The sequence below is a fragment of the Alosa alosa genome, chromosome 10, assembly GCF_017589495.1.
Source record: "Alosa alosa isolate M-15738 ecotype Scorff River chromosome 10, AALO_Geno_1.1, whole genome shotgun sequence".
Lineage (NCBI taxonomy): Eukaryota > Metazoa > Chordata > Actinopteri > Clupeiformes > Clupeidae > Alosa > Alosa alosa.
The window spans coordinates 8219497-8233450 of NC_063198.1; the positions used below are offsets into that span (position 1 = coordinate 8219497).

At 44.3% G+C, this 13954-nt stretch overlaps 1 protein-coding gene across 18 annotated transcripts in view; it reads right to left on the reverse strand.

Moving 5' to 3' along the window:
* Positions 1 to 13954, reverse strand: part of ptprt (protein tyrosine phosphatase receptor type T) — a 211218-nt gene that overhangs the window by 79476 nt on the left and 117788 nt on the right. For all 18 annotated transcript variants that reach the window (XM_048254125.1, XM_048254123.1, XM_048254139.1 and 15 more), the window contains exons 9-11: positions 12258 to 12367; positions 3101 to 3302; positions 2061 to 2163 (exon numbers count right to left, since the gene is read on the reverse strand). In XM_048254125.1, coding sequence (XP_048110082.1) covers positions 2061 to 2163; positions 3101 to 3302; positions 12258 to 12367 — 415 coding nt within the window. The remainder of the gene's footprint in view (positions 1 to 2060; positions 2164 to 3100; positions 3303 to 12257; positions 12368 to 13954) is intronic.

The following is a 13954-nucleotide window of genomic DNA, read 5'->3' on the forward strand; positions in this document are numbered from 1 at the left end:
ATGTTCATAACCAAGCAGTAGGGTCAGGAATCTGACATCTGTACAGGACAGGCCTACTTTGTGATGCAGGCAGTCCAAACAGCATCACCTCCAACAGAAAAGAGCTGCTGCCCATAAGATATGGATCCGTGCAGAATTTGGACACACCAGTTCAGCCTCACAGATAGAGGAAGAGTGAGAGATAGAGAGACAGAGAGAGAGAGAGAGAGGGGAAGAGAGAGAGATTGGGAGAAAAATGATGGGAGAGAGAAAGAAAGAGAGATGGGGATAGAGAAAGAGAAAAAGGAGGGGAGAGAGAAAGAAAGAGAGGGGAAAGAGATAGAGAGAGAGAGAGAGAGAGGTGCTATTGTTCATTCTGTGTTCACATGTTAACCTGCATTGCTCTATCTCTATTTTGTTTCTTTTGTGATTCTACTGTGTTGTCTGTAACACTGGCTTTGGCAACACTGTACCCAAACAGTCATGCTAATAAAGCTTCTTTGAATGAGAGAGAGTGAGAGAGAGAGAGAGAGAGAGAGAGAGAGAGTGAGAGAGAGAGACCGAGAATGAGAGAGAGCTGCCGAGTCCAAGCAGGCATTTCAGTGGCGGTCCAGCAGAGGGAAATCTCTCTCTAATTAGCCGTGACAGAGACGGGGCTAAAGGAGAGCTGAGGAGCAGGCTTTTGGAGAGACCTTGTCAAGGAGGAGGAATTGGTAATGAGTGCGCTGTTTGTTTCTGTCCAGCCACATCTGAATGGACATAAGGGCCTCCTTTGAGTCTCGATGCAGGACAGCGCGTTGCCCCCCGCAATTATGGGCCTCAATGCTAAGAACATACTTCACAATTATGTGCAATTAGGGAAATGTATGTTTCACCAAAGGACTGTGACAAATTATCCCAGGCTGTAAATTGACATCTTTTATAATGGATAATTACTTATGAAACCAAAGAACACTTTTCTTTTTCAAAGACCGTATATCTATTTTAAAGCTAATGGCTTTCAATGGAATATTCAGTGTGTGGGAGTTGGGTTGGTGATGTATGGTGGTGGTGGTGGTGGTGGTGTGTGTGTGTGTGTGTGTGTGTGTGTGTGTGTGTGTCTGTGTGTGTGTGTGCTTGTGTGTTTGACCTTATTGGGTTTTTTACTCAAATTAAAATGTTAAAATCATGCAAGAAATCATTATAGAATTGGTTATCCTCTGACCTGCTATGATGTAGTGCAGACACATAAATCAATAACCACGTGGTTGTTACACAGCTATCTTTCTTTCATCACAGAAGTTGGTCTGGGGCCCTCAGCACCTGCCTTCATTTAAGATGCAGACTCAACTGCAGACTCAACTAACTACATCTCTCTCAGAGCAAATACACTGCTAGAGTTTTGTGTTTCTTTTTCCTTCTCATAATGAGAGCTTTTTTAATCCAGCGTCCAATAGTCTCTGTTGGCACACAGAGCTCTGCCTACTGTAGTTTGTGCTTGCAAAACTCAACCACTAAAACACAAAGGCAAGTCTGCCAAACACAAATGAAACTAGATAATCAGCATCTTTGCATACAAACACCAGTTATTTGAATGACTGTGTCTAATACCGCAAAATGTCCCATTCTGTGTTGATGATGATGGTACATCTCTCCGGCACATGTCACATATCCCTGACAGGTCAATTTTAAGGAGTTAGAGCTTCATGCCTTTGTCACCATCTACCCTGGCCTATCTGTGCAACCCTCCGAATCGCTCATGGATATGTAGAGGCAGCCAGACAGACAGCCAGCGGACACTAAAGTGGAGGAGATCAAAGGTCCTCTACACCTGTGTCTTTGCTTGATTGTGGTATAATACATTTATGTATTTTTTTTATTTATAATAATACATTTAGAACATAATGTATTATTCTGAACTCTTTGCTGCAAGTCATGTTTCCTGTCAGAGACAGTTGAGCCTTCTTTACTCACTGATTGACTCCATGACAATTATAGAATACTAATCCAGACGTTTCTAAGTCATTTACGGACACACCCCGCTGACACACAGCTCTGGTGGTAATGGAGGAGATGACGGCAGGCGATGGCAGCAGACATACCTGACCGGAGCTCCTCTGGACTGGGCCGGCTTGAGGAGTACGGTGATGGTGGTGTCGGTCTCGTTCAACAGCATGTCTGTCTCATACTCAGGCATCATCGGAGCTGTGGAGTCAAGACAAAAAGAACGTCCGTATTAATGACCAGATAATATTCACAATTTAAAGCAACACTATGTCAAACATTTCACACTTTTTGAGGTATACTTTTACCAGGCAATTAGCTTTGGTTTCCTCTTCAAATTCATTTTTAATGGCCTATGCTCATGTGAAGGACAGATAAACATGTGTTTTTCCCACCAGGGAACCAGGATATGCACTATGCACTCCGATGTCACGCCCACAACACATTGCACCCAACACATCACTGAATGGTCGCAAAACACGTTTAAACACTTTGCTTATAGGTAATAGTCTGATCAAAAGCATACCCCCCTCAGCAAGTAAGTACTGTACAGCGTACACTAAACTAAATAAATTGAGTTTAAAATACATTAGCATATTCCTGTTTCAGCATTATAGCACCAACTATGGCATTATGCTTGTGCTCATAATTGTACACTGGTCATCAGTGTGGTGCAGCCTGTTTGTGTGAAGGTGTGCCAAACACCATTGTGCTCCTGTGTTTGTGAGATGCCACTTTGACACCACTGATCATTATCTCTGGCAGAGATGAAACTGCTGCAGTTGGGTATGCGGTGGAAAAACCTTGCAACGTTACATCTTTGTGGGGCTCAGGGGAGATTATGTTGATGCTGGGGGCCAAGGAGAAGCTGCTGTTACTCTGTGTTTACCGGCCTTAATTTATAGCATTTCACATTTTGCCTTCCCAGTTCCCCCAGGCTGAATGAGTTCAAAAGGATTTCAGAAAAATTCTAGGTAAATTGAGTCTGTGTGTCCATAAAATTGAGGGACCATGTGTGGTTTCGGGGGCTTATTTGGCATGATTTGTAGCAAATTTGTACGGTGTCGGGGGATTATCATCACACATTGGTCAAAACGATGCCTGTCTTCAGAGGGAAAAATAGCGTGCGGCCCCTGACCTGCTATCTTAGTGGCCACGCGTGTGGTCACGGGCGGTCCGAAGCCCTTGCTGGTGCGGGCCTTCAGGGTGAAGAAGTAGGTGGTCCCGGGGTAGAGACCCACAAAGAGGTGGTGCGTCTCGTTGCGCAGCTTGAACACGCTCCCGTGCTGCGTGGTGAGGTCCGCGCTGGGGTCCAGGGAGTTCAGGGCCTTAAAGGTGATCTGCAGGAGCACACACACACACACACACACACACACACACACACACAGAAACCCAGGTGAGGACTGGAAAGACAACAGCTGGATGGGTCAGATGCACCTGGCGATATTTCTTATATTTTAAGATTATAAAATCTATATGTTTCCATTAGAGATGCACCGATATGGAATTTTTGGGCCGATAACGATAAGCGATATTTATTGGTTTGTTGTGGCCGATACCGATACGATAACCGATAATATTACTCTTGAAAAAAAATTGTGAAAAGTGATTTGGGGAAAGCATTTAATAAGCATAATTTTATTGCAGTAATTTTACCTACCATCAAATGATGGACAGAACTCATAATAGTCCTCAATTGTACGGCAGTAAACAACATAACAGTAGCCTAGCCCTAGGCTACAGTATGTGTGGCTCCTTTAAGTGAACCTGACGACAGTGAATTGCGAGTGAGTGGCTAGAGAGTTGAATCGTTTTCATTTAGGACTAAACGCTCATAAACGGCTCAGCTTGGAATAAGCTACAGTATAGCGACCAAATCAGAGTTTGTGAGGGAACCTTTAGTTTAGTTTCAACTGCGGGTAACTGAATAAAGCTGCAACTCCTCAGACTGTATCTTATGTCCGTCTACTCTGTTGCGCACAACCTGCTTGCAGCAGAAATGAAAGGAGTTAGCCCCGAAGGTTTTAATAACTTATTATGATGACCTGTCTGGAACTGGAAGCACTAATGGTTAGCATATTTCTAGGTAATAATACAAAACCAAGCTAAAGTAATGCAAATATAATACTAAAACACAACTTAGAACTAGGCCTACTTATGTACTTTCGTCCCACTAACGAGTTTGTTTATTTGTTTCCACGACCAACGTAAAAGTGCAAAACACCAGCACAAGATAGCTCTTGATAGGGCTGAGCCCGCTCTATTACGGTTAAATGGCGGATCATTCTAGAGGATTTTGAGATGCACAGATTCCCCAATGAACGAGATATTCACAGATTTTGTTAGAGTGGTGAAATACATTCACACCGCTGACATTATATTGAGGAAAAAAAGTATAGCCAACAAAGCTCAAGTAGCTCAGTGTAGCCAGACGGACCTTTACGTAGGCCTAAGTAGGACTTAGAAAATATCGAATTTTGAATTATCGGCCAGAATTCTGTTCTCGGACCGATAATAATAATTTTCATTTTTTTCACTTATCGGCTAATAATATATCGGCCGCCGATATATCATGCATCCCTAGTTTCCATACAAATATTTGTGCAGTATTTCCATTCTGGGCAAGATCGGGATGAGGTCAGAGATATGGTTACCATCTTTTTGACTCAAAAGTTAACATGATACATTTGTATTCGTTTTTGGCATTGGGATCTGAGATTTTACATCACCTGGAGTACAGAAATACATGATTTTCAAGATAAAGTCTCTAGGTGATTGTGCACGAACTGAAACGACCCATTTGTTTACATTCAGAAACGTTTTTGTTGGATAAAAAATGGCTGTGCAGTGGCCTTGAGTGCTTTCTGCCTTTTACCACAAACAGTTGAACAAAAAAATCAGCAATAAAAGTCGATGAAAAACCATATGAACATTGATAAAAGAATTGGATGCATGAGTGCACAAAAGCTGAGCTGTCCGACACATTGCCTGAGATGGAAACATGTCCAAATTGACGGCTACTGGGTTTTATGGGGGCAATCAAAACATTTTAGGCTTGACGTTTTCACAGTTCACAACGCTGTCCTGAGAATTCAAATCAAATCCAATTGACAGCTGTGTGCCTGGCAGGCCTGCGGGCGTGAAAAGCTTTCATGGTGGGTGAGTGATTCAGCATGGCTTTTCTGACCTCATGTCGGTCCACGGGCCACAACACAGCCAGGGTACATTCGCCATTTCACATACAGTTTTACCTGATGGCGGCCAACACACTGAAAGAGCTGGGGGATGATGGGGGTGGGGGGGTGGGTGGGTGTACAAAGGGTGAAAAAAAGGCCAGTATTTTCGTTGCTACATATTAAATTGCCTAGCGCACCATTGGGTGTTGTCCTGAGGCACCTGCTGTCTCGCCTCGTTCCGCGGTCCCTGTCTCGCATTGCCTCGTTCCGCGGTCCCTGTCTCGCATCACCCGGGAGCCAGACATCAGCAGCTGTCTGGCAGCACCTGGGGTATCTTAGGCCTCCGAGCTAATCCAGATTGATCAGAGTAATTCTTCAAGCGGTGCAAATGACAGAAACCTCCCGGGATGCACCATGCAAAAGAAGTAAAATGCTAACTGTTGCAGCCTGAAACAGAAAGGTTATGTGTGTGGCCTGTTAGTGTGGTCATTTAGCTTTAGGGACACCTCAGGTGGCTAATTGAGTATCTCCATACAGGACGGCAAACACAAACAAACCATGCAAATACCTCTAACCAAGCTAATTTCAGACGCCTAAATAAAAATTTGATGGGGTTCTTGGAATAACTCATTTAAATGCTGAAACACACACACACACACACTGTGGAACTAACTGGGAGCTGGTTTCATCGCTATTGTTATATGGCTCTGATTTAATGGTAATGTCGACACTCCATTTTATCATGCAAATAAATTATACATTTTATGCCAGCGTGGGCACTGGGCTTTGACTCTAATCAATGGCAGGCGGCAGGATGGGGGTTGGCAATATATTGTAAATCACCCCTCACTGTTGCCTGTCTCTTGCAATAGTCCCTTCGCTTCACTGGCACTGTCAATCTTGACCGCAGGTGTATAGGCCCATTGAGAAGTTTTATTTAGGAGAGCTTTATGAAGAAATGGCTCAGCCTGTGTCCACATAGATCACATTTGCCTCAGCACATGCCACACATTTTCCCTGGGATCCATTAACAACACCCTGGTCCAACAAAGATGCTGGTGCCTGCTCAGTTTCTCGCGATGGAATACCATAAAATGTCCCCCATTGATTCAGTCTTTTTTTTTCATATGGAGAGCCATAAAATATTACTCTGCGATCATTCCTGCTTTAGTTTCATTCCCGCGCATGTTGCTCTGCCTCCATCGCGCTCGTTTAATACAGTACGCTCTGTCAAGAGACCCAGCTGCTGAACAGACATCATAAAGCCAACGCATTTTACTGCGCTGTGAAAGAGAAGGCACCGGGCCCTGGCAGTGCTTTTGTGGAGTAGATGGAATAACTCATCCCACTGTTGTGCAGTTTTGAGGCTGTGCTTTATGTCGCTATCTGTGATGCTCCTTAGATTGAACTCTTTGGTAACTAAGACAGTCTCTTGAGAAAATGCATCTATTCAACAACAAAAATCTGTGAGAAGAGGACACTCTCCATGGCTCCATTCATTTACGATTCATTTCAGGGCGTATTCTTTTCCGCACATTGTTTTCCCCAGGTGTGTCCAAAAGGGACCTGTGACTTGGCATGACACACTCAGTGAGCTGTAGTTCTTTCACTGAGCTTCCACTACGCACGCACGCACGCACGCACGCACGCACGCACGCACGCACGCACGCACGCACGCACGCACACACACACACACACTCACCACATGTCATTCTCAACCTGATAAAGATCATGAGAGGACACATGGAGAAGTGTGAAAGGAGAGAAAGCAAAAAGGAAAGTGAAGTGATGGATGCTTTCCCCTTCCCTGTCTGTACTGTCAATGGAGTAGAGGGGGCGAGGGGGGGGGGGGGCAGGCGAAATGGCTTCTCTTATCCACTGTGTGACCCACCATTAACTGTCTGTTAAAGGCCAGGCTCTAATGGACTGCATGTGTCCAGAGGAGGGAAATTGACCAGGGAAGGCCTGAGAGAGAGAGAGAAGCAGTGAATGTGTGAGGTGGGATGGTGCTGGGGGTGGGGGGGACTACTCTTCTCTTGATGTGCCATCGCTACTGCAGCAAACAGGAGAAACCACAAAACGGCAGCAGGCAAATTTGCATCTGGGAAAAGAACGGGCCAAGGAAATGAAAAGACCTGACAAGACAACAAACATGTGGAAATCCGCTAGCCCTGGCGGAACGGCGGAACAGACACCAAAAGAGACGGGGAAAAGCAAAGACAAGTCCCAAGCGCATGTCAGGATGCTCCAAGTATGTCCCATCCTGCCTCTCACTCAGGTGTAGAGCATTGCGCATTGCCTTGTCTCCAGCTGTCAACTCCAACCAGCTATTAGTCAGGACGCAGATAAGCTGCCACAGTCAATATGTAATTAAGAGGTTTTTATGAGGACGTACTGTACATCCACAGCTCCCATCTACGCAGAAGTGGCAATAAACACTATAGGAGACAGGCCGATGTTACATACAGAACTGGTATTTGTTTACTTGGAGCAAAATAAACAAATATAAATCACAGTATTGTGTGCCTATGCGTGTGTGTGTGTGTGTGTGTGTGTGTGTGTGTGTGTGTGTGTGTGTGTGTGTGTGTGTGTGTGTGTGTGGGTGTGTGTGTGTGTGTGTGTGTGTGTGCTTATTCTTCACAATGCTTTGTTCAGCGGCAGGTAAAAAGCCGAGGCTTGTGTCTGGTCGTTGTGAGAGCTTGCTGGAGTAAGTAGTGTTCCATTAGCGTTACCGGTCTGCACTACATCCTGCCTATCGGTACTCGGCGTAGTGAAAGCAGGTGGCATGCACACACGCCGAGCCCTGAGTGAAAATAGAAGGGGGACACACCACAGCCCCAACCTCCTCCACCCATCTCCTCGTCCGCATGTGTATGTGTGTGTGTGTGTGTGTGTGAGTGCGTGTGTGTGCTGGATGCGCCCCTTCTGTCGCTAAGCGCTCTTGACGGGCCCGCGGGGAGGACAGGGGCCAAGCGGGCCGGTGTGCACCCCGCGTCTGAGAGCCGGCACTCAATTTAGCCCTTTATTGACGGAGATGAAAAACAATGTGGTGGCGCGGATGGAGTGTGTGATGGGGCCTGCATCTCTCTCTCTCTCTCTCTCTCTCTCTCTCTCTCACACACATACACACACACACACTGTCTCTCTCTCTCTCTCTCTCTCTCTCTCTCTCTCTCACACACACACACACATACACACACTCTCTGTCTCTCTCTCTCTCTCTCTCACACACACACACACACACACACACACACACACACACACTCTCTGTCTCACTCTGTCTCTCTCTCTCTCTCTTTCCATCTCCATCCACTGAGGCCGCACCAGCTGTTTATCTTCGTTAGGCCCCAAAGCTCTCCCAATACATCAGCACGGTAGCGACAGCTACTTACTTAGACACTCCACCCTACCACCACCACTATGACTACCATACGAGGCAGCAACACCTCCCCCACCCCACACCGCAGCCCATACTATACCCAACCCTGGCCCTACTGCATCCCACAAGACCCCACCCCACCCCACCCCACCCAGCACCGATGCATCCCACAACACCCCCCAACCCAACCTAGATGCCATGAGGGGAGGCAGGATCAAACGTTTGCCACGCCACAGCATCTGCACCGGAAGGCCATGTCATTGCTCCAACGCAACGCACACACACACACACACACACACACACACACACACACACACACACACACACACACACACACACACACACACACACACAGCCAGAGCCCTGCACATTCTCCTCTTCAAACACACACACTTTCACATTTCAGGGGAGACGTTTGAGCTAAAAGTGTTGTTTACCATAAAACGATTTAAAATAAATAAATAAATGGGGAAAAATGGGGCATGGATGGGTTGGTGGATGCTTCCAACAGCAAAAAAACTAAATGAAAGAATACTTTCAATGAAAATAAATCATGTTTTCTTTGGATGAATTCATCACCCGAAGGTTTGGGGATACAAAAAAACTGAGGATTTAGGTCAAGTCTGTGTCATGAGTTGAACAAAGACATCAACTTGAATCATTTGAGGAAAACAAGTAAAAAATGTCACTCTTTTCGGAAACTGCTGGAAAGGTGTGATCCTCTAGACATGATTAGTTGAAGTTTTTTTCCCCTGCGGTGGTGCCATTTTTTAACAACTACTTCCAAAAATGTGTGACATTTTTAGACACCTACTCCCACTTAAGTGGAGAAAATTAATCATACTAGCTCAACCACCATCTGCCCATATATAATGCTCTCTCTGCCCACTGTAGAAGTAGTTCTGCATTACAGGCCTGTCATACACATTTCCCTGATTCAGAGACCTGTTTTCTGCCAAACAGATGCAAAAGACAACAATAAAAGGGTCCTATTTACACAAGATCAGAGGGATGACAACAACTAAATCAGAGGACACAGAGAGAGCAGGATGTGATCAAATGAACTCAGCAATGCACTGCAAATTAGACAAAACAAACATCAAGGTCTAATACAAAGCAATGAAGTGTGAGGGTATTTGCTCTTCATTTGCATACAGATAAGGCCTGTGGAAGAGTGTTAGGTACAAGACCACACACACACACACACACACACACGCGCATAAAAAATAAATCATCACATCCAAAAGTCCCCTCTCTATTGATAAATGTGTGCCCATTATGCAAAGAGCACATTCTGATTTCCCAACATGCCTTTCATCTGTTTCTTTCATTTGTGTGATGTCGGGAAGGCAATTATTTTCTGGGATACCTTGTAAGCTTTTGGACAGGACTCCACGGCACCATGACTGGAATTGGAAACATTCAATTCCAAGGGCCACAAGAACGGATTCCCAAAATCAGAACATGATCAAACGGATAGATCGGATGATTTGGAGAATGGGGTTTATCAAACAGCAGGCGTAAAAATACAAATGTGGTGTTGGCCATCTGAGAATGGGGTTTATTAAACAGCGGGCGTAGGAATACATGTGTTGTCATAGATATGTCTGAGAATGACGGGGAGGGCTGGTTCATTCATTACATTGTGTCCTAACTGCTTGCAATGCGAGCGAGTGTTACAGTACAGTAGCTCCAAAATCACTTTAATTACATTGTTTTCAATTGGAAGGTATTATATATAAAATTATATAAAATTATATAAAATATTTTATTTAGTAGCGACCGGGGTAACAAACCCCTGTTATCCTACTTTAATGAAACGAAAATTAAAGTCTTTGCAGTGCAAGCATTTTAATTTTAAATAACAAAATAGAAGACCATATTTAACGGATTCAGTGTGGACACAGAAAATTCAATGCTACACGACAGTCGCTCACTCAGATCCAGTTGGGATACACTGTTAGGCTATTGCTGCAGAGCAGCTATAAGTGATTATTAGCATTCTGAATCTGTCTCACATACAGTAAGTCAAAAATGACTGATCAAGAAACAGGATGGCAAGACTCAACTCAAACTAACTCCAATATCATTTAACGATGGCTGGCTCACCCTGACACCTTTGAACAAGCCATTCCCTGTGTGTTGACATCAGATTTGCTATCATTTACTTTCCTGGAGCATGGAGACACTAATGTGATCGTAGAGAATATCATTACATCAGATTGGGTGAGTTGTCACGCTTTTCCCTCGCCGGAATCCTGTTTTCCACTGAAGCCTTTCTGCTGTGTGCCCTGTCTCATCGAGTATGAGCATGTGTTCTTGGTGATGTGCAGTGTAGCAGTGCCGCATGGCGATGCGAAATGTGATGCACCATCTCATCTCCGGGCCCTTTTCCTAGCTGTCTTGGCAAAACCCCGGCCCCAGCGCTGCCTGCCTGGCCCAGCAGACGCCAGGCGGACTCGTCCGTGTGCTCCGCACTTCAACTCTCCTTTTGAAAGTTTAAACAAACAGCGGTGCGGGGCCTCTATTCTGAATTCTGAAAGGGATTGCCGTTCTTCAGGGGGAGAGAACGTTCTCCACAGAGGAAGAGAAAGGTGAGCTGATTTACAGTCACTACTCGTTCTTTCTCTCTCTCTCCGCTCCCCTGTTCACTGTCACTCTCTTACCTTTGCCTTTCTCTTTCTCTCTCTCTTTCTCTATCTGTCCATCCTCCTATCACCTGCCCATAGTTCAATCCCCCCTGTGTGCCCAGAGGACATTGTCTGGGCTCTAATTTGCCTCAGACCTGAAAACAAGAGCTGGGCTTTATAATTCCTCAGATCTCCAGGATAATGCGATTCAAGGCTTTTAATTGAATCAATGAAGGCTATTACAGCAATTATGGGGAAATGAGAACACATTGTGCCTCTCCTCAATACATTTGGTGAATTCTGTCAGTCTTGCTCTAAAGATGGGCTGGAGACTAATTTCATATTAATGCTGAGGCTGGGAACAAAAGCTACCAGTACAATGGACGGAGTGAGGCCTCAAATCTCACCATCAAAGACTTCAGCAGGCCTTTGTTCGCCGATCATTAACCAATGCACCTTCAAAGCAGATGCGGCCTCGTTTTATTTTTCTTCTTTTTGCTAACTTTATGCGGAGACAGACGCATTTGAAAAAAAAAAAAAAAAAAAAAAAAAAAAACATTTGTTTGACACACTGTCGGAGTAATAGTTAGGGTGGAATGTCTGGAAAGCTTTTAGATTTTTGTACATCAATGCGTTTTTTTTTTTTTTTTTGTCATCTTTCCTATCCAAAGTAAATCAGAGGACCTTGAGGACTTTGAGTTCCCAGGTTTGATGTTTAAGTTTTATGAAAGAGATATTAACACACTCCTCTTGCTGGTGTCCTTAAGTAGTGCATACAAATGGAGTCAAGTAGCCCAACTGCACTGGTGTTCTTTTCCTTTTTCCTTTTCTTTTCCAATACAGCATCAATTAAACATCACTTAAATGTGAAGTACTCAACTGCAAACAAACACAGCTTAGCTTGGCTTTACACTCCATGCGACTTTCTTTTTTTTTTTGAAGGGGGATTTTAGGCAAGACAAGTAAATGATGACTTGATAACTGAAAACACATTTACAATTTAAAACGAACACAGCAGAGATGTTTTCACTGTGTCATATGTACACATAGAGTGCATAGAGCTATGGACGAGCTCTAAAAAAAGGCAGGAGTCTGTTAATTCAGTGTTACCTCATATAGTGTGATGGCCCCATTTGTCTCGTTGGGAGCTTTCCACTGCATGAAGATCTTCTCCTCATAAGGTCCCGTCTGGATCGACTCCATGGGAACCGGGCCGGGCACTGCGAACAACACAGAACATGATAAGTGTCTACTGTTTTTTTAAAGTCGGCTAATCTGCCTAGCAACAGTCATGAAGTCGTTGTGATTCTAATTTGGTGCATTTTTAAGTGTATGCAATACAGTCAGCTCTGTGCACGTGTAATATGTCTGCCCTTATTTGCCATGTAATGTTATGACATGTCTTAACGGCCAGTTAGGTGCGGCACTGTCAGGAAAACGCCACGGAATTATGGGAGGGCAACAACGCAGTTCAGCCAGCAACAGATCTAATCATAGACGTGCTGATGATCTAATGCGAAAGTATGTCAAGAGCTCTGCAGATGCGACCGTGAGAAGTGTAACACTCCAACACCTTTCAAAAATCAAGTGCTGTGTTTTGGTGTGTGTGTGCGTGTGTCTAACACAATGTTAACACAAGTCTGTTAGACACATCTACTGTAGGGGAGCTCTCACCTTAGGTGATACTAAAGCAACTAAAAAGTGTTGGCACATGAAAATGAGAGGGAAAAGGGAATATAATCAGCAAAGGGAAGCAGAGCCTATTTAATTCTGAAATCCATCATGTGAGACACAGCTATAAACACGCAGCCCCTGCCCTGGGGTTAACTTCAGGGCATATGGGCATGATCCAAGCCAAGGCAAAGCACCACGGGGCATTGTATTTGATATCATATCCACCCATGGTAGCTTTCATGATTAGCTCTGTTTTTACATTTTTCATATGCAAAGAAGAAAAGGTAATAGCCTCTTGTAAACAAACAAACCTATTTGCAAACACATGACTGTTTGTCTCATTCTCTACCTTTACTGTAGTAGCTGATGAGGGAGATCTGGATCTTTTAACCAACCTACACTTGAATGTTATCCAACAACTATTCCTAGTAGTCCTTGTGGTCCATTGACATTACCATTAGTTGCAGAATTTAATATAAATAACCCTTTCAAATGCATTGTTCTAATACACAATGTGTTACCACATCTTCTGCGGTACATACTGAGTCATTCTAAACCGTGTGTATCATGTGGCAACTATGCAATCATCTAATCAGTGATGAGAAGCAGAAAAAAAAAAAACACGGTTGAATGCATCCTTCATTACTCCGCTGCAGATATAATCAGATACCACAGAGATAAGACGTGCCATTTATTAGGTTGTACGCGGTGTGGAAAATGAATAAATTTCAATCACATCGACATCTGAGATTATAGCCAACCTCAAAGGCCCTCAATGCCTGGACCTTGGTCAGTGAATATACCAAAAGCACGGTGACAATACAATACAATTAGATCAGTCCCCCCCCACACACACACCCCTCCCTGTGCTCAACGTCTCCTCCGTGTGTTGGGTCAAGCCTCTGCAAAGGGAGATAAATGCCTCTGTTACACATTCATCAAAACTTGATTAACTTCCTGTATGGATTGTGTGAATGGCATGTTTCATTAAAAAAGGAGTCGGGGAGACGTCTGCTGTTCTCCACCCGCTGCAGCGATAATAAAGCTGCACTGAGTTTAAATGACCCTGACGCGCCGTGCAGCTGCACTTTACTTAATTATTACTCATTTCTTACTGAGACTGATGAGAGGAA